Genomic DNA, 20,891 nt, shown 5'->3' with positions numbered 1-20,891 from the left:
GATATCATTTTTTTTTCTCCTATAGAGCGTTCGCCTTCGAATTGAGGCGAACCGGGTTTGAATCCCAGTCGATACGCATCCAGCTTGCACCGACCACAGTGCTGACCAGAAATAACCTCAGTGGTTGACGGATAATGGGTTAGAGTCCCCTTGCCGTTAGACTAACCATGGGAGGTTCTCGTGGTCTTCCTCTCCATGTAATGCAAATGCGGGTTAGCTCCATCAAAAAGTCCTCCACAAAGGCAAATTTCTCTCAATACTCGATCCTGGAGTTCCCTAGTCTTCTGGATTAGGTTCAAAATTACAAGGCTACAGAATTGAAAATTAGTAGTCGTAAACCCATAAAATTGGGTCGGCTGTTCAACGACGGTTATAAAAATAAAATAAAACCTAAGACTTTATGTTGTTATACAGGGTGTCCCAAAAGGTCGTTTACAAACTTAGCATGCTGGTCTGTCATATCATGATGAACAAGATTTACATAGGAACTTGTGTCCGAAAATTAAAACTGCGACCGCTAGAGGGCGATAATTGCACGAAAACGGGAGAGTGGGAAAAACAATCATTTCAGGAGTGAACGTTGAAGGAGAAGGATGAATGAGTTTAGTAACGCAGAAATGGCCGACATGCATTACGTATACGGCACCGCTGATGGAAATGGACAAGCCGCGGCATGGACGTACCTTGAGCGCTTTCCAAACAGACGTCAGCCAAGTCATGTTTTGTTTGAACGATTGCACCGCAGATTATGTGAATCAGGTGCTTTCGTAGCACGTAGCCACAACGGTCGAGAACGTGCTACACGCACACCTGTCGTAGAGGAAACCGTGCTACGGGAGTATGCCATCAACCCGCAAAGAAGTCTTCGAGAAGGCGAACGTGTCTTGGGTGTAGCTCGTTCCACCATAATGCGCATACTGCACGATGACATGCAACACCCTTACCACTTCCAAAAAGTACAGGCATAGAGCGTTGACGATTATCCCAAACGCATTGCATTCTCACGCTGGTATTTGCAACAGCGGGGCGCACAGCCAGATTTTCCATCATGGATTTTGTTTTATGATGAATCCTGCTTTACACGGGAAGGTGTCGTGAACCTGCACAACTTGCACGCATGAAAACCCAAGATGTACACGTGCCCATGAACATCAACAACGTTTCAGCGTAAAAGTTTGGGCTGGTATTATCGGTGACATGTTGATTGGCCCTTACCTTCTACCTGAACGCCTCGACGGAAATACCTATCGCATTTTTTTAGAAAGAGTTTTGCCGGATGGGTGACGTTCCTGCCGCTACGCGCTGAAACATCTGGTTTCAGCATGATGGAGCGCCTGCCCACTTTAGCTACGCTGTTCGAGAATGCCTCGATAGGATTTATCCTAATCGCTGGATCGGCAGAGGTGGACCAGTCCCATGGCCGCCGCGATCCCCCGACCTGACTCCCCTGGATTTCTACCTGCGGGGACACATGAAGTCCATAGTGAACGAGACACCTGTAACATCGGACATGGATCTTATCGCCAGGATCGCGGAAGCGGCAGCACGTGTCCGTGACACTCCTGGCCAATTTGAACGGGTTCGTGAATCCATGCGTCGACGCTGTGAAACGTGCATTGTGGCGAATGGAAGGAATTTTGAGCATTTGCTGTGATGTAATGATGTTTTATAATAAAAATCATATTAACACCGCTATCGATATCATTTTTTTTTCTCCTCATCCAAACCAACACTTATCGCCCTCTAGCGGTCTCAGTTTTAATTTTCGGACACAAGTTCCTATGTAAATCTTGTTCATCATGATATGACAGACCAGCATGTTAAGTTTGTAAACGACCTTTTGGGACACCCTGTATTAATTTTCTAATATTTGTTTTATGCTCAAAACCAGTTAGAATTTATAAATTACAGGAAACTCTTATGAAGGGTAAAATTACCCATAAATTTAAATTAAAAATCACAATAATGAAACGTCTTAGAATATTAAAACTGTTCACACATCGACCTGTAAGCATAACATAAGCGGACGATTATACTGGAAGTTTCCTAAATTTCTTCCAGTTTTATGAAGCATGTTACTGTTTACATACAATCAACCATTTACCATTACATTAATGAGTACCAATAAAAGAGATTTTAGTCCTCACAGATCCAGAGACAGACTGGTCATAGACTCAGAAGTATATCATATTCTACGCCAATAGGAATGTGGTCCACTTGAAATTTGGCCTGTCTGACCTCGAACAGTTTCCACTTTTATCTTTTTAAATGACAGCAAAATGGTTTCTTAAATGTGGGAAATTTCATATTATGAGAAAAAAAAACTAACCTCATTACAGAAATGTCTTTAATATTCAAAGATCAAATCTATGTACAAGTTGGTGTGACTTCAGATTCCATTGTGAGATGAAAGTTTTTGAGCAGATGTCACATTTAAAAGGTCTCTCGCCAGTGTGTAGTCGAATGTGTTGATCCATGTGGCTTTTATTATGTGTTTTATATGGACAATAAGAACAAACGTGGATTTTTCTATTCCAGGTTTTTTTCCAGCCTATGTAAGTAGTGTGATCTAGAAAACAAAAAAATAAATGCAATTGCTACCTTTAAAAATTTTCTTTTATTTGGAGAATTCTAAGTTTGTTACACTACGTGTAGGAATCTTTTTTAATTTAGTTGTTTTGCATTGCCACATTTTTTTAAAATCTAAAACCACATTTTTGTTTATAAAATACTTACTATATTTCATTGCGTTTTCATCTTACATCATACATATATTTTATAATCACTACTTTTACCACATATTTTTAGTTTTTTACAAAATAAAATTTGTTTAAATTCACACTTCAGAGGCCATAAATTATTATTATTATAGCAAGGAAAAATTCTCATCCAAATTAACAAATCAGTATTGCAGCAAGGGTATTAAAAACAATTAAAATAAATTTATATAAATAAATTAAAATAAAATTAAAATCAATCGATTAAAAACAATTAAATGGCAATTATGAAGAACACCTTTAAACATCAATTGACATAAACTAGTTTCGATCATTTTAATTCTTTTTTTACTATTATGTCAATGACACATAGTAAAAAAAAAAGTTTTTTTACTATGATATTGCTGTTTGAATGTTTTATCACTTTACATGATTTCTGCTGCTCTGCGTCCGCCATGTTCCTGGGCTGTTTGCCATGCGTGATATGTATTTTATGTTTGTACTGCTTTTTGGATTTTTTTTTTTTGATTTTAATAAACATTTAAACGTATGCCCTAAATAAGGGCGGGTCGGGCTAAATTTTCCCATGATGTCAATGATTTACTATGATATAATTTTCTCATTTTATAAATTTTTTAAAGGTTTTAAATTCATAATTTATAAGGATTCTAAAAATACACAGGTGAAAAATAATAAACGTGACAGCAGAACACAGTACATTTCTAAAAATTAACCCTTTTTAAAAATTTCTTTTTACAATCCATCAAATATAAGACTTTTTTCCAAATAAATTTTTGTAAAGACCAGAAAAGCTTACATTTCAGACACAAATTTTTTTTCTTCAATAAAACTTAGTAATTTTTCTTAACTTGAAAAAAAAAATTAAGTAATAGGGAATTCAATTTTGAATTCCTTAAAATTAATACAAAAATAAAGGATTAAATTAACACAAAATTAAGGAATTAATAAGAAAATAAATATTATTAGAATTCATGGAAAGAAAATAACAATAAAAACTGAAGTATTGTATCTTTCGGATACAGCATAACACTATAAATTCTTAAATTTACTATCAAGTTGTTATATATGTTTGTAAAAAAAATGACACTTGACACTAAAAGCACTTAATATACTGGATATTGGTGCATTCTTAATACACTGAATATTAAGTGTTATTAAATAAAAAAATACCTAAATTATTATTAAATTTTTTTTTCTTGGAATACTCTTTGGATAAACAAATTTTATAATCAAGTGCAAAACTTTTTGGATTCCCTTCAAAATAACAAAGTATATAAAAAGTAAAATGAACTGGTTCAAACTTTTGACCATTCTGTTGAAAAAAATTATTGGGATTATATTTTCTTGATTGCAGTTACTATCATATCTTGAGCTACAAAAATCCGATGATCCAGATATAAATCTTAATATTTATAGTAAATTTAAAAAAAAAAAACTTTATAAAGAATGGTAAGAACCATTTCATATTTGAATTGTTGAAACTTTTACAACGAGTAAAATTACTGCCATTTATTAAGTCTTACAGTCTGTATTCCTTAGGTTAATTTTTTTTCAAGTACAGATGATTATTATTTTTTTAAATCTAGGTAATTATCTATTCCATTATGATTAACACATCAAGAAAATGTTCTATAAAGATACAGTAATTGTGTATTTTGAAATAAAAATGTTCAATGTTTTTGCAGGAAACATTACGTTTAAGGCAGGGATGGGCAAACTTTTTTGGTAGAGGGCAAAAAATCGAAAAAAAAAATTTATTTGGTGGGCTAAGTAAAAACTTCTAAAAAATACGATATACAAGTTTTAAGTTAAATATTTAATGAAATGAATGAAATTACGATTTCATTTTTAAAAGTTCCTTACACTGCGGTTCCAAGTGAGATGTACTTATTTTAAGGAACGAGGCTAAATGTTTGTTAGTCTACTTCTGAAATTATTTTTTCTAAGATTCATAGTTCAAAACATTTGTTCAAATATATAAGATGAAACAAACAGACTGATTTTTTGGGCATAAAATATTAAATTTAGGAAACTAGCTTTTAGTAATGATTTGTAAAACTCAAACTTTGTCATATTTAGAAACAACTGCTTCAGATGGCGCCAATCTTTGACTATTCAATAAAGAACTTCTGTTTTCAACATTTTACCAATTGAACCAGCTGTCTGGGCTAGCTATTTCCATCAATTTAAGTTTTATAGGGAAAAGAAATAGAGAAAGTAAAAAAAGTCGTCAGTACTTTGTTAAAAAAAAGAAAGAACAAAAATAGCTTTAAACAAAGTAGACAAGAAAATGGATGTATATTGTTTATATTCGCCACGTATTGGCAAGTTAAAATTCTATCTGCGGGTCGGATAAAACCCTCCGGAGGGCCACAGTTGGCCCGCGGGCCGTAGTTTGCTCATCCCTGGTTTAAGGAGAAAAAAATTAATGAGAAGTAAATTATAGGTGATTGGAGAGTCTCCTAGTCTCTCTAAAAATTACAAGCCTGATATTTTTTAAAAAGATTACATTTTTCAAATAGTCCTTTTTAATGACTAATAATGTGCATTGGATGAAAGTTCTTTTTATTCCAATAATTGTAATTAAATAGCCCTAAGAGGTTGTTCAAACATTACATGAACATCTTTTTGGCATTTTCTAACCCCCTTGTAAGGAAACTGCAAACTCCCCTATGATTATGTAAAATTTTAATTTCTTTAAAATTCTGTTCAACTAAATTTCTGAATCATAATTTTAATAAAAAAATAGCTTTTATTCATTGTTTTAACATGAATTATAATTGCATTTATGTCGATTCAGATGGCGCGCAAGGTTGTTCTAACCATTTTTCAATGTCCATTATTATGATATTTTTAGCATCTGCACTTGGTTAAACTTCTTTTAGGTATCTTCCCCTCCTTCTACGTACTTTATAATGCACATTAACTCGCTTACTTGGCAATCAGCAATTTCAACAGTTCGAACAAGGTTGGCAGTTTTTATCACATAAATTTTTTTTATGATGATTGGTTTATTTCTGCGAGGCATGGTAAATTCCACAATTTTTGCATGTCGTTGCAGATAGTTGCAATTTAATAGAAAAACAAAAATAATCGTATGGAAGCCTTAAAAATCCTTTAGTTTAAACATTTATGTTCAGGTCTAAACAGAATCAAAGAACTTCTCATCCTTACTATCTAATAGATCACCTTCTATTTGTGCCATTTTGATGGACAGGGAAAAAATTTGTCATTAATATTTTGAATAAACCACTTCTTAAAAGAGAACATTAAAATTTGGAGCAAATATTGGCTTTCCCACACATGTTCTGCATACCAAACCAGCTCTTGGTCATCAAGTAAGTCAGGTTTCCCTGCTACAACATATGTAGCTTTGACAGGATAACCCAAACCAGCTCTTGGTCATCAAGTAAGTCAGGTTACCCTGCTACAACATATGTAGCTTTGACAGGATAACCCAAACCAGCTCTTGGTCATGAAGTAAGTCAGGTTTCCCTGCTACAACATATGTAGCTTTGACAGGATAACCCAAACCAGCTCTTGGTCATCAAGTAAGTCAGGTTTCCTTGCTACAACATATGTAGCTTTGACAGGATAACCATCAATGCTCATTGAACTCCAAACTCAGCTTTCCCAGCATATGTAAAATTGCTTAATTAATGTAGTATGTACTACTTATCTTATAACTATCTTGTGCAAATGGTAAGAATTTAAATAATAATAATAAAAGGCACTCATTACCATAAAAGTTTGATTGTAATAAAAATTAATAACAATTTTTATGAAGTGAAACATTTTAAACAATAAACCAAACGTACAATGACCAAAGCAATCTTTTGAAATAAAATTAACATTATTTATGCAAAAAAAGTTCTGGCAACGAAAGTCAGTAGAAAAAACTTAACAAACTTTTTAATATTTATAAATTTCCAGTGACTGTTATCCTCATTCGACAATTTTTCAAGGCAAATTTTTTAATACACAGATTCAAAATATCAGTGGCTTTGTACGCAGTGTGTAATTTATGTATATTTCTTTTTATTTCACTAAATAAAATTTTTGGACTCTCGGATACCTAAGAAGACTTGAGGTCTCAATTATCAGGGTAAATAGGAGGATTTATTGTTACTCCTTGCAATTATTAAACACTATAAAAAATTTATTTAATTCTTTGTTGTAGAAAACCCTCAAATTATATTTAGCTTAGACTGTGAATATAATAAATTACAAAAAAAAAAAATAATAATAAATAAATTGTACAAGCAACATTTTAAACAAAATTACAGCAAAGACATCAGATACAAAATTTATATACAGTGAAACCTCCTGCAAAACGGACGCCTCTCAATACGGACATATTTTTAATTCCCCGGGAATCTTCTATGAATAAACCATTACGTACATTCTCCGCAAAGCGGACGCGGACAGTCATTTTGATCCTGAAACGTTGTTTTTTATCTCTACAAACCGNAAACAAGAAGAAATAAAATTAACATTATTTATGTAAAAAAATTTCTGGCAAGATTACGATCAACAAAAGTCAGTAGCAAAATCTTAACAAACTTTTTAATACACAGATTCAAAATATCAGTGGCTTTGTACGTAATGTGTAATTTATGTATATTTCTTTTTATTTCACTAAATAAAATTTTTGGATTCTCGGATACCTAAGAAGACTTAAGGTCTCAATTATCAGGGTAAATAGGAGGATTTATTGTTACTCCTTGCAATTATTAAACACTATAAAAAATTTATTTAGTTCTTTGTTGTAGAAAACNTGAAAATATTCTAAAAACAATTTACGGTGTTAAATTTCGTTATTAGGGTACCCTTCCCGTAAACGGACAACTCTCATAAACGGACAAATTTTTAGGTCCCATGAATGTCCGCTTAACGGAGGTTTCACTGTATCAAGAAAATGCACACATTTACAATTCCTTTGTAAGGAACACTTAATTTTTTGTACATAATAAAAACACACTGAAACTAGTATGATTGAATAATAAGCCAGTACACCTAAAGGATCTTCTATGCAACTTTAGGTTTAAATTTTGTTCAAAACAGGTTTTTAAAGCAGAAGCCTCTTAAAACGTATCCAAACAAAATAATATATTAAACAGATGGCACACATTTCTTTTAAGTTACATTAAAATTTTCTTCTGACATGAAAAATAACTAAAATTGTGTGATAAACCTAGCTAAACGTTTTTTTAATACAATTTTAGGTTTAAATTTTGTTTAAAATAGGTTTTGATCTAAATTTTACATATCCAACCAAAAAATATAATATCAAGCATACTGCTCAGATTTTCTTTACAGTACATTTAATTTTCTTTTTGGCATAAAAAACACTAACTAAAAATGTGTAAACATATACAGCTAAAAATTAAACAGGTTTTTATTCTCACAATTTTAGATTTTAATTTTGTTTAAAATAGGTTAATCTTGACAGACCTCAAGTAAGCAGTATCCATTTCCTTTAAAATACGTTTGAATTTTCTTTTGACACAAAGAAGAAAAAAACACTGATACTAAAATTGAATAGGTTTATAAACCTATTTAGGTTTCAATTCTGTTTAAAATAGGTATTTCCAGACAGGCCTATTTTTAATATATCCAAACGAAAATATATAATATCAAGCAAACTGTGCATGTTTCCTTTAAAGTACTTTTAAATCTTTTTTCTTTTGACATAAAAAAATACAATAAAAAACTAAAGTTGTGTAACAAACCTGATTAGCTAATTATAATTACAATGATTAAAACCAGTAAATTGAAATCTATAGAAACCAACAGAGACTTCATGTTATATTAAGTGACACGCCGGTCAGATGGCCGAGTGGTTAGCGTGCCTGACTGCGATGTCAATGGCTGCGGGTTCAAATCCCGCTCTGGGCATGGTTGTTTCTCTCTCTGTGTTGTCATCTGATGTGTGAATGTTTGAATGTGGCCCACCCTATGAACGGGTATTTGTGGCAGTGTGGCGTGGGTAATGTTGATCACCTCCGTGACTTTGGTTCACAGGTGCCCACTGGGCAACGATAAATGAGCAACACTTCCGGCATCTTCTAAGGCAAAGAACAAAAGTTCAGTGCCTGCCGTTATTGAAAAAAAAAAACATATTAAGTGACACATGCATTGCAAAATTTTCACAAACATTTTCTTAGTTGCACATGAATTTTCATGTGCATGTTAAGGTTTCCTCTTTGAGTGAAATTTTTGCCACATATTTTACAAGCAAATGGACGTTCTCCAGTGTGACAACGCATGTGCACATTGAGAGTGGATTTGAACGGAAATTGTTGGTGACAAAAATTACACTTATGAAGGATGGAGTCAAAACTAGAATTTGAAACATCAGTGGAATAAATGGAACCTAGAAAAAAAAAGAAACACCATTAAAAGATTCCAAAAATATTTTTCACTTAATTGCAACTTATAAAACATATTAATAAAGCATGTATTATTCATTTATGCTATTTTCGAAGATAATGAATATAAAAATTTCACTTATTATAATTTTTTTAAAAATGCTGAGCGCCAGAAAAATAATAGTTTAGTAGAAAGTTTTTAAAACTTTGATACCTCATCCAGATTATTGTGAGTAAAATTCTCATGATCTTACAAGTACAACTTATAAGCAAATGAACTTTAAACAGCATTAAATTTTTTGGTCCATTTAATTTTATCAAAAAAAAATTCAACATTTAGAAATTCAACATTCTGAACAGAAAGACATTTTCACTCTCTTATACCAGGGCCATCTTAATAGCATGCAGGGCCCCTGAGCACAAAAATGTTTTACACCCCTATTACATGCCGTAATATTAAAAAACGAACTAAAAACTTCCCATACATAAAATAAAACAATTTTAAAATATGCAATAATTTTAAAAAAAATTAAACACATTTTGATTACCTCAAAAACTCAAAGCATTTTTAAACAAAGCATAATTTTTTTTTAAAAAATTGATGCTAACCAGTTATAAACCTCAAAAAATAAAATTATTTTCAAAACCATGGAAGTTAATTACAATAATTAAATTAAATAATTATAAAGGTATAACAAATAAAAAAAATTCAAAAGGTATGAATTATTTTGTCAAATTAAATAGTTATTAAAATAACTTTTAATACACAAGTACCTAAAACTTTTGTTGGAATGTAGAAAAATAGTCTAAGTTTTCTTGGTGATAAACAATTCAAATTATTGGTTTTTGCATGATAATCAATCGCTATTTGTAGAAAAAAATTCACACTTCATGCAGTAGAACATATTTATTTTAAATATTATATATAATAATCGAATTTATAAAAAATAAGATTCTCAAGGACCCCCTGAGTGCCTGGAGCCTCCAGGCACTGTTGTGCCCATGTGTAAAGACAGTACTGTCTTGTACCCAACTAGTTTGGTTGCAGAAAAGTAAGAAAACAACCATTTCAGAATTCAGCATTTTCGTAAATCAGTCTTTTTCTCAGTGCTGTAATCGAGAGACATGGCTTATAAAACAGAAAGGACTGCAAAGGAAATACTTATTTTAACCAGTTGGTGTGATGTATAAAAAAAAAAACTATATAAGAAGATAATCATTTCAATTTTCAGAAACTATAATACTTTTATTGCTATATTAAAAAAACCAAAAAGTTTTTCTGCAGAGGTAATTTTTAATATTTAAACCAGTTGACGCAGAAAAGTAAGAATATAGTACATTCAAAGTTCTCCATTTTTTGTTGTAAGTCAACCTTTTAACAATGTGACTTACAGAAATTCTGATTTGCAGAACAGGAAGAACTGTAGTAATCATTTTTTCATTGGCTTTCAACCAGTTCAAGTGATGTTTAACATATTAGTTAATAATTTTTTTTTGTTATCTATTTTAATAATGAAAATATTACAAAACTTAAAACACAGATTTTAAAAAAACACCCCAGTAAAGGTTTTTCTTAAAAAAATATTAAACGAAGTTCGCAGCACTAAAAACAATAGTATAGATCCAAAGTCTTGCGAGTCTAGGTGTAAATCAAACTCTGAAATTACGTAAAAAATTCAAGAGAATCTGCAATCATAATATTATATTGTGTTTAACATGTGCATGAGACCTCATGTTTTGCTTGCAGGTAAACACCATATCACACATTACACATTTGAATGGCTTAATTCCTTGGTGACTTTTCAGGTGTCTCATGAGGTTTCCTTTCTGAGCAAAGCTCTTTCCACATTTTCCGCACTTAAAAGGCTTTTCTCCTGTATGTATGAGATAATGTCGATTGAGGAATGACTTGGCAGAAAATTGTTTTTGACATATATCACACGCATAAAAAGTACCAGGAACATTGTACGAATCAGATGAAACATCAATAGTAAACTCTAAAAAAAAAAGAAAAAAACATAATTATTATGTAAAAATTATTTTTAAAAAAAATAAGAATTTAGAGGCATAACTAAAGAGCTTTATGAAAGTATAAGTAAAATTGCATCTTGAAAACTACTTTAAACATTTAAGAATATGCTATGGTCAGTTGTAAGTTCAGAGCTTTCTTGAATTTCACATTAAACTTTTGTGTTTATGTGTTTTGAGGTACTAGATTCAAACTACTGTTTGTCTAAGATAGGTACTCTGACCGCCACTAAGTCTGTGGCAGTCTGGTACTATGGAAACAAGAAGAGGCCATTTTAGGGGGGGTAGCTTCGATGAAAGAGGTCTCTTCTCTCGCCCAAACCAGTCCTAAAGAGGGATCCCGCACCCCTACTTGAAATTATCATACCTCGTTACCATAGTCACCGCCACAGCTCCAGACGAATGTCTGGTAGAGTACCTATCTTAGACAAACAGTAGTGATATTTGAGGCATTTTTCATGCATTTAGAGGCAAATCTCAATTGAATTGAGATAAGTTTATGGCAGTGTACTCCTGCCATTTATTTTTCATATGAAGTAGCCATGGAGAACTGTCCAACAGGGTGCAAAGCCAAATCTTTCATCAAAAAATAGGCAACTTTTTAAGCACTTAAAAAATTTTCAAGCACTATATACATTAACAAAATTTAAAACAATTTTCAAAGACTTTACATGATCATGATTTTTTTGAAAATACCAAATAAAAAAAAAGCACCTTTAAGGGCTTGTAAAAAACAAAAATAAGCACCTTAAAGCACTTTTCAAAAATGCTACGCACCATGTTCTAACATATGCATCAGAGATGTGGGTTTTTGTGGTGAAGAGGCCCTTGAAATAAAAATCCTCTCAATTATTCTAAGTGGAATTTGCAAAAAAAAAAAAAAAAAAAAAAAGAATTTCCGAGGATTAGGAATAACTCAGAAATGTGAAAGATATGTTAAGTACCTGACATTTCAAAGATATGCTGATCATGTAAGAAAGCAAAAGGAAAGTCCCAACAAAGATGGATTGAAGGGCTCTTGATATCTTAAAAGTAGAAATCAGGAAACAGTTGCAAAAAAGTAGGAATGTCTAGATAAAACTATTAGAAAAGGCCAGGACCCACCTCAGGCTGTTGAGCCATTGAGAAGGAAGGGAGAATCAAATGAATTGAGATGTACCATAAAGTATTGCTTTATAGTCCACTAATATTAAAAACAGTGAAATGTAAAGGCATTGTTTGTTAGGTAGGGAGAAAAAGCAATCGATAACTTTTAGAGTTTATGTATATTATTCTTATAAAAAATTAAAGCATTAAATTCTCTCCTACATAATTTGAAGAAATAGTACAGTATGTAATTTAATGAACTGTACAATGAACAGTTTTTGAATTATTTTAACTGCAACTTTTATTTTTGTTTAACTCTTTAAAAGCAGACTGCAAATTCAGTTAAAAGAGTTGTTCATTACAGAAAATTGATTTTTCACGTGTTATCAAAAGGAGATGCTGTGTCTGGCAAGAAAACTTTTGAACAATTCGGTTCAGCTGACAAAAACCTGATTGCGATGAGGATAAAAAAAATTTGTCCAGCTTGGAGAGCACTTTTTAAACTTATGCAGAACAATTAAATGGCTAAATACAACTTAATTTATCAATAAAAATTAAATGTACAGAAAACCTTTACAGAAAAAGCACATTTAAACTGATAACAAATATATGTAAAATGAAAAATTATAGTCAGAAAATCATGTTTAAAATATTAAATGAGCATTTAAAATAATAAATAAAAATCAAGCTTTAAACAGCAGATATTATTGTCACTTTTATATCTATTAATTATATTATTAAATGAGCAAGTATTTTAAGAGTTGTTTCACAGAATATATATATATATATATATATATATATATATAGAACTAAAATTTTTTTGGTAGTATAAAATACAGTGGAATGGCCCCCAAGCCATAAAAATACTTTAGTTTTTTTTATGTATTTTTATAGTTGAAATAAAATACATCTGAATCTATATAACATTATTTATTTTCTCATAAGGCAAAATCAGTTTTTCATTTTTGTTAAAAAATAAGAACACAATCATGAATTAAAAATAAAAAAAAAACATTATTTTTATCAATTCTTTACAAAAAGATATAAAAATATATTAATTGTCAAAAGATTTTCATTTCTTTGAATTTCCTTTTCTAAGGAAACGTATTTAACTCTTGATAACTGTTTATTATTTTATGTAATTTGGATAGTTTTCAATCTTTTCTTTACAATATTTTTTTTAAAATAAAAAACAATCCTTTTATTTTTCATGTTGAATTTCAAAAATATCATTTTGAAGAAATATATTGAAATTTGCAGAGCAAATGGCGCATTTCACAGACTGGGCCAAGCTTCAAAATTTTGTGGAGAAGTTAGCAACCCTGCGTTTACATGCACTAAATTATTTACGAACAGAAACATTTCTTCCCCTGTTTAAAGATGATAATGGGGTTTTGGCAAGTGTTCTCATACATAATGTAGCTGCAAAGGTTTGTATGGAACTTTCAATCACTGCTTAAACAAAATATTCTGAAAGGGATTTTACAATTATTCCTTGATTTTCACTTGTTGTGGTATGTTTAAGTTGTATTCTGCTGGTCAATTTCTTCAACAAATTTCTAAATTCCTAGAGTTCTGAAATCTTTAAAAGGCTAAACTTTTTTGTGTTTGAAATTTTAAAATAAATTTTTTTTTTTTGAATAAAAAACTAGTTCTTTTGAAGTTACTGTACTTTTAGTGTTTCTATATAGATTTTTCTTTCCTTCACAATTTCATTAACCACCTTAAATATTATTTTTCAAATTATTGTTTTTATCAAACAGAAATGGGTTACCATACTATTACCGAAAAATGATTGAATGAAACCTATAATTCATTTGGCAAGTGCATGAAAATACTTTTAGAGTTCAGTGTATTCAATGAAAAGCATAATCTGGTGCAGTTGTTTCCAAATTTTTATATCAATGGAACGCTAAATAATCAAGCATCTTTTGGCCAAATCTCAAGTTAAATAAAATTAGCAGCTGTGAATACAATATCAAAATAATAATAATAAATAAATAAATAAACTATGTACAAGTTATTGATTATTTTTAATGTGAAGAATGAAATTTATTCGATTTCTTTATTTATTATTTTACTTAAATAATTTCATAAAAATAACCAAATTATCAAATAAATGATGAGTTATTGTTGATGACAGGATACAAATATCATTACTGATTTAAAATATTTTGGAGCACCATTTCGGGAGCGTCAATTTAGTGCACCTTTTTATTATAAATACAAACTTAAGTCTTTGTTATAATTCAATATGTCATCCAAAATATTTTTCTTTTAATATTACTGAATATGTATCACTCACCAAGAAAATTAATATTTGTCAAAATACTGAAGACCTTTTTAACTCAAACTTTGAGAATGAGGGTTTGTGTAATATAGATATATTTTTTAATTTACCTACTAAACACGGAAATATTAGTCTGAAACAAATAACTCTTAAAATGCTTTAAAATAATTTTGAAATAAAATAAGTAACACAAAAATATGCACTTGAATGTTTAAAATTAATAAAGAAAGTTGAAATTTTGCAGAGCATGAGAAGTAAAACAAATTTATTAATTTTGAAATTGTAATCACTAAATAAACAAATGTAAAAAGTTAATAGTTCTTGTTTAATTACAGAAATTTTTTACCTACAATTTTCATTAATTACACCCGCAATGTTAATGTGGTTTATAGAGAATTGCAATCTATAGATCTTCAACTATATGTTCATTTCATTTATCAACCTAATTTCAATGCACTATGAATAAATTTTTTTATATATTGTAAAAAAGAATAACCACATTTATTGCTTTCTTTTTATTTTTTTTTTGCAAAAAAGATTAAACAAAATTTAGAACATAAGTTTTTCATATGAACAGAATTTTTTTTCCTTACAAAAAGGTTTATGTAGGTACTCTGCCGTACAGGTGAAAAATTAACATAAACGACTAAAAATTCAAAATTAAGATTTTTATATATTTGGCTTCTATTGTACGATAAGCTACATATTGCAGAAAAAGTTTTTCAAAAATAATATTGTAGCGTTCATAGCAATGGTAATAGAAAGAAAATAGTTGTCAAGCCACATTATTATTGAAATCTATCATGACGTTTTTCAATTGCACGACAGTGTTGTGTATGCCAACTCCAGTACCAGAATCAATTAGGTAGTATCATGAACAAAGACAATATTATGTTTTGAGTAATTGTGATATAACAAAGCAGTCTTAGTGGCATAGCTTTTTGGACAAGAGCTACATGCAAATGGTCGACATCCCTCGTGTCGCTTCATGTGAACTTGCAGGTTGTCCTTTCGGGTAAACGTTTTATCACACACAGTACAAGCAAAAGGCTTTTCACCAGTGTGTATGTTGTAATGCCTGTCTAGGTGCTTCTTGGCGGCAAAACTTTTGTTACATATATTGCATACATGAAGATCTATTGGATCAGGATTTTGTGAATTAACGGAACAGATCAATATACCTGAAAAATTAAGAAAACATCGTTAGAAGTAGATTGAAATATAGATATCTGCATACATTTTAAAATATATAATACAAACACCAGTCATATTGCAATTGCCAGACTAATTGGAAATGTCTCCAGTACTTTCTTATCAGTCTAACACTTAATGCGCTTCTTTAAGAAAGCTTTATTTTCTAGGCTTGTTTAACCCCTTAACGCATTTGCCAGTGTCTGACACGAGCAAAAGTTGCCACATGCAAGTTTGTACATGCCCGTGCCTCACATGGGCAATCTTGTATCTCACGTTATTTTATTTTCAATGCCCGTCTGAGATCAGTTCTAGTAAAAATGGATCAGATAGATTATAATTAAATTCATTTAGAATAAATGGCACCCATATATAGCATTTTCTTGTGTAAACCATATGGTGCATCTTGATGATCAACTATAAGTAAGCTTGTTAGGAATTCTTTGTTGTAAAGCAGTTGTTTGGTGAGTAAAAAGGTATTATATCCATTTTTTTTTGCGTTAAATATCATAAAAGTAATCAGCTAGTCATAAAAATTTTTTTGTTAAGTGCTTTTGTAACTTGTTTTGAAAAAGTTATCCAATAATGAGTGACTGGCGATTTTGAATAAGCCAATTTCTGAAAAAGTTTCAGCGATGAAAGTGACGATCTGATAGATTTAATTTGATTTTAATATTTTGAAATTTAAAATAAACCTGCAATCAAATTAATTCAACTTTGTTTGTACAGTAATTGTTTTTTTATAGCTTTTACACCAACCTCTACTCCCTACTTACCCCCCCTCCCCAACCAAAATTGCAAAAAATAACTTACACTATACCCATATATTTATTTTCTGTCAAAAAAAAATCCATTTAACCAGTTGTTCAGGGGAAAAAAAACTCGTGCTTTAAGAGGATAAGGAAGTTCTCATACTTTTAAGTAAGCTCTCTCATGCCTTTTTCATACCAACTAAATAAAAAATATATACATTTCATAGTCTAAAATTAACTTGATTTATTCCAGATAACTTTATATAAGCCCAGAATTGTGAAAGCTTATTTAAAATAACCTCAGTAATGTTTCCTGCAATAAGCCTAAGGAAATATGGTAAGCCCACCTCCTTGAAGGTGAGTTTGTTTCGGTAGGCAATAACAGCTATTGATATTTCAGGTCTATAGCTAATCTGACCCTTTCAAATGATATATAATATTCATCAACAATAGCTTTTGTTGAAAGCAGAATAGGAACAACATACACATACAAAAAAAATTTTCCTTCTTCTTTAATAATTGTAAAAAAAATTTTTAAATATATATTAGGAGAAGATATTTCTTTTTTAAAAATATATAACTAATAAATAGATACAATGATATAAAGTCACTGATAAATTTTTTTAAAGATTATACAATTATTTAAACGAAACAATACTGTACAGATTTCCTGAAAAAGAAGACAAAAGTAGGTATATTACACATAAAGGTACAATATTTTAAACATTTGTTACTTAAAAGAACAAGTCACATTTTTTTGGTACTTCTGTACTCAACAGAAATAAAAATTTTATAATATTTTTAATAAATTCTAGTTTTTAATGTGCTCCTTTTGAAAGTCATCAGACAAAAAAGTAGTCTAAATCTACTTCAACAGCGAAAACGATAAATATATGTAAATTACAACGTTAAAATCATAAAAAACAGACAAAATAAAAAAATTCAATAAATCGTATTAAATAAAAATTGCAAGCCACTGAAAATCTAAATCACAGAAGAAAAAAAAACATGTTTTATTTAAGTTGCATGACGTAACATGGAGTAAAAAATTTCTAGTTAATATTTTCAACAAAACTCAAATTACACGAACTACAAACGAAACGACAAAATATATTCTATAAAATTTTTCAGCAAACAAAAATTTTGCATTCAATAAAAGGTATACATTTTTGGCATCTAATTTATTAAAGGAAATGTCAATAAAGGAAATCACACAATAGATAAGGAGCCTTTAAACTTTTTTAGCCAATGGATTGCGCTCGCACTTCTAAACTAAACTCATTGACAGCCCATGAATGCCCAAGACCTTCTGCGTCCGTCCCAATTTTCTTGACCTTGGGCTCTGGGATACGGAAGCAGATGTTTAGATTAGGTGGTCCAAGGTTTCCAGGTATGCTTGGTACTAATTTTATAGACCCACTGAAGGGATAAAAGGTTGACTCAACCTGCCCCGGTTCGAGAATAGAATCTCCGACCTGTGACACTGGAGTGTAAAAGCGCTAACACTCAACCACTGAGCGCCACTCACTAATTTACTAAACCATACATAACTAGAGAAGGTTTAATTTAGCTTGCAAGAGAGCATACCTTCTAGATTTGGAAACTTGTACTTTTTTTTCTCTCTCTCAATATTTTGGGACCATTATAAGCATTTTCTAATACATTTCCATCCTTTTATCCAAGACCAGACACAGTTTTTAGAAGCTCTAGGATAAATTTCAGTGCTGGAACTTACATATTTTGCAAATTTCCTTGTTTTTATTTTTAACTTTAATAAAAAAAATTTACTTTACCAGGCTTTTAGCAGAAACAATAGTCTCAGCTTTTATCCCATGAATCTCTTATGTTTCTTTGGATAGGCCATTTTTACTCAGAACTATTTGTCTTACCTATCTAGCTTATGAGTTATAGTGTTTCTTCTGATTATCATTATATAAAATCTATTTTAACTGTAGTTGAACAACAGACTCAATTTTCGGTTTATGATTACTAATGTTCAACTTCATAGCCTTGTAACTTTGAACCCACTTCTGAAGACAAGGGATCTCCTGGATCAAGTATTAGTAGAAATTTCCCTTTGTGGAAGACTTTTTGATGGAACGATGGAACTAACCCACATTTACATTACATGGAGAGGAAAACCACAAAATCCTCCCATGGTTAGCCTGACGGCAATTGGATTCTAACCCATGATCTATCTACCACCGAGGTTATTTTAAATCAGTACTGTGGTCGGCGCAAGCTGGATACGGAATTCGTATTGACCAGCCATCTCTGGGATTCGAACCCGGTTCATCTCATTGGAAAGCGAACGCTCTATCCTCTGAGCCACCACTGCTCTTTGCAAACCATTAAATAAATTCTATCAATTGTTGCTTTTGAATTTCAATTGTGTTTGTTCCTGACCAAATATTCATGAATCTAATGCCTGATTAATTCTTCACTTTTAGTGCTGTATTCAATTTATGAACACAATGCTAAAACAGGAATTATATCTTTTAAGTTTGATTTATTTGCACTGTTCTATTTTTCTTTTAGCTATTGCTCAATCTATTTACATTGTAAATTTTAAAATAAAATGAAAATTATCTAAAGTGAGCCGAATCCCCGATATGCCACAGGTTGTTATTGCAAGCCAGATTTTAGACTACAAGGCCAGAGATCTTTGCATTATATCATTAATAAGAAAGACAATATCAAAGATTTTTTGCAAACCATACTTAACTGTAAAAACAATAGAATTATTTTTACACGGAATTGAAAATTGATATCTGAATGAAAAACAATACTCTAGTGGCATGATTACAACAGTTTTTTAGGATGAAAGTTACTTCTGAAACAACTTTTCTCTTGAATGGCATCCAAGATGTCTTATTAGGTTTCCTTTTTGGGTAAAACCTTTACCACACTCCTTACAAGAGTAAGGTCTCTCTCCGCTGTGGGTAAATGAATGCATTTTAAGGCTAGATTTACTGGGAAATACTTTGCCACACGCATCACACTCGTGGGAACTCAGTTCGAAAAAGGATGTGAAACTAGAATTAGAAATTGAATGAATGCTGCCTGAAAAAAAAGAAAATATTATGAGAATTTAAATTATTAAAAAGAAGTACTTGCAAGATTTTATAATGAAGATGTCACTAAAAATTTACACTGGGATATTCAATTTGATACAGAAAAAATTAACGCAATTTTACCAGAAACTGATTTGATATTTTGCTAACCAAACATTTTTTTTTTAGTTCTAAAAATTAAATATGTTTTCTAAAAATAAATGGTACAGTGCAGCTTTCAGGAGAACTCCTCCAGTCACCAGTCTCTCGTCTTGGCGGGTACCACGGTTACAAGGAAAAGTCACTTCGAATAGGGGTGTGGGGTGAGTAGTTTTGTCTTGATCTTGGCATAGGTCAGCGTGAGTAAACCAATCGACACCTTCATTCCTCCATTAGAAACATGCTCTTGCTTGTTACCATAGCAGCAGACAGCCCCAGATTTTTAGTCTGGAGGAATTCTCCGTAAAGCTGCACTATATGTCACATTTTATTCATTCTATGGTTAAAGCACTGAGTTATAATTGTGAAAGATTGGTGCACTATCCTTGGTGGGGGGTTGAAGCTACGCCACCTGCCCTCCATCATCTATTGATGGATATCACAGCCAGTCTGGAAAGCAAATGTGGTCAGTGCACTACATTGACCACATTGTCAATATAATGCTGTCGTTTTCTAAATAGTGGAATCTTAATCTCTGTGACTACTATGGCAAACAAATTGTAATTATTGACAGATATTTTTTGGTTACATTAAACAGATATATTAAACAGAAATAAATCTGAGTTTAAATTAATTTTTTGGATAAGAGTATAGTTTATTTCCACATGTGGAGAATTTGAAGCAAATCAAGAATATAACACCAAATTTCGATAACGATCCGGAACGATCGGGACCATAGCTATTTCGGATAACTGATTTTTCCGGTTTTCTGAATCACTACAAAAAGCCGTTTTTTTATGGTTAAACCCAACTAAAAAAATATATATATTTGGAAATAATCTTAAAAAGAAAAAACGATGAAGTAATACACTAATGATTATTTCCAAAATGATGGTAAGGTATCTTTCAAAAGAAAAATCCTAAAATCTTATGAGGAAAAAAACATTTTTTTTAAAAAATGGTGGGAAAATTTATCGAATTTCGTTCCGGTTTTTTGGTTTTCTGATTTCTGGATAACGGGTTCTGTACTGTATTTTAAAAAATATGTTTGTAATATTTTTATTAATTAATGACAGAGATGTCAGTTCTAATTAATTTTTTTTGCTTCTTCCTTTTTGTGAAGAAATCCTCTATTATTGGGGAAAAAAATCTATAGATATTGTCAAATTTGTTTTATAATTCATTCATCAAGTCTTTTATTTAGATTTTCTGAAATTACTCAT

At 30.9% G+C, this 20,891-nt stretch overlaps 1 protein-coding gene across 1 annotated transcript; it reads right to left on the bottom strand.

The window, feature by feature from the left end:
• Positions 1–8,919: 8,919 nt before the first annotated feature.
• On the bottom strand, positions 8,920–20,891 carry LOC107452479 (endothelial zinc finger protein induced by tumor necrosis factor alpha). Its single transcript, XM_071181880.1, has 6 exons — positions 20,888–20,891; positions 19,361–19,519; positions 15,470–15,694; positions 12,082–12,162; positions 10,880–11,106; positions 8,920–9,114 (listed from the first exon to the last, which is right to left on the bottom strand). Exons 1-6 carry the CDS (start codon positions 20,889–20,891, stop codon positions 8,920–8,922), a joined length of 891 nt encoding a protein of 296 aa, XP_071037981.1.

This window comes from Parasteatoda tepidariorum, chromosome 6, assembly GCF_043381705.1.
Source record: "Parasteatoda tepidariorum isolate YZ-2023 chromosome 6, CAS_Ptep_4.0, whole genome shotgun sequence".
In the NCBI taxonomy this organism is placed as follows: domain Eukaryota; kingdom Metazoa; phylum Arthropoda; class Arachnida; order Araneae; family Theridiidae; genus Parasteatoda; species Parasteatoda tepidariorum.
The sequence above is the reverse complement of the archived record's forward strand: the minus strand, read 5'-3'. Positions and strand labels throughout refer to the sequence as shown.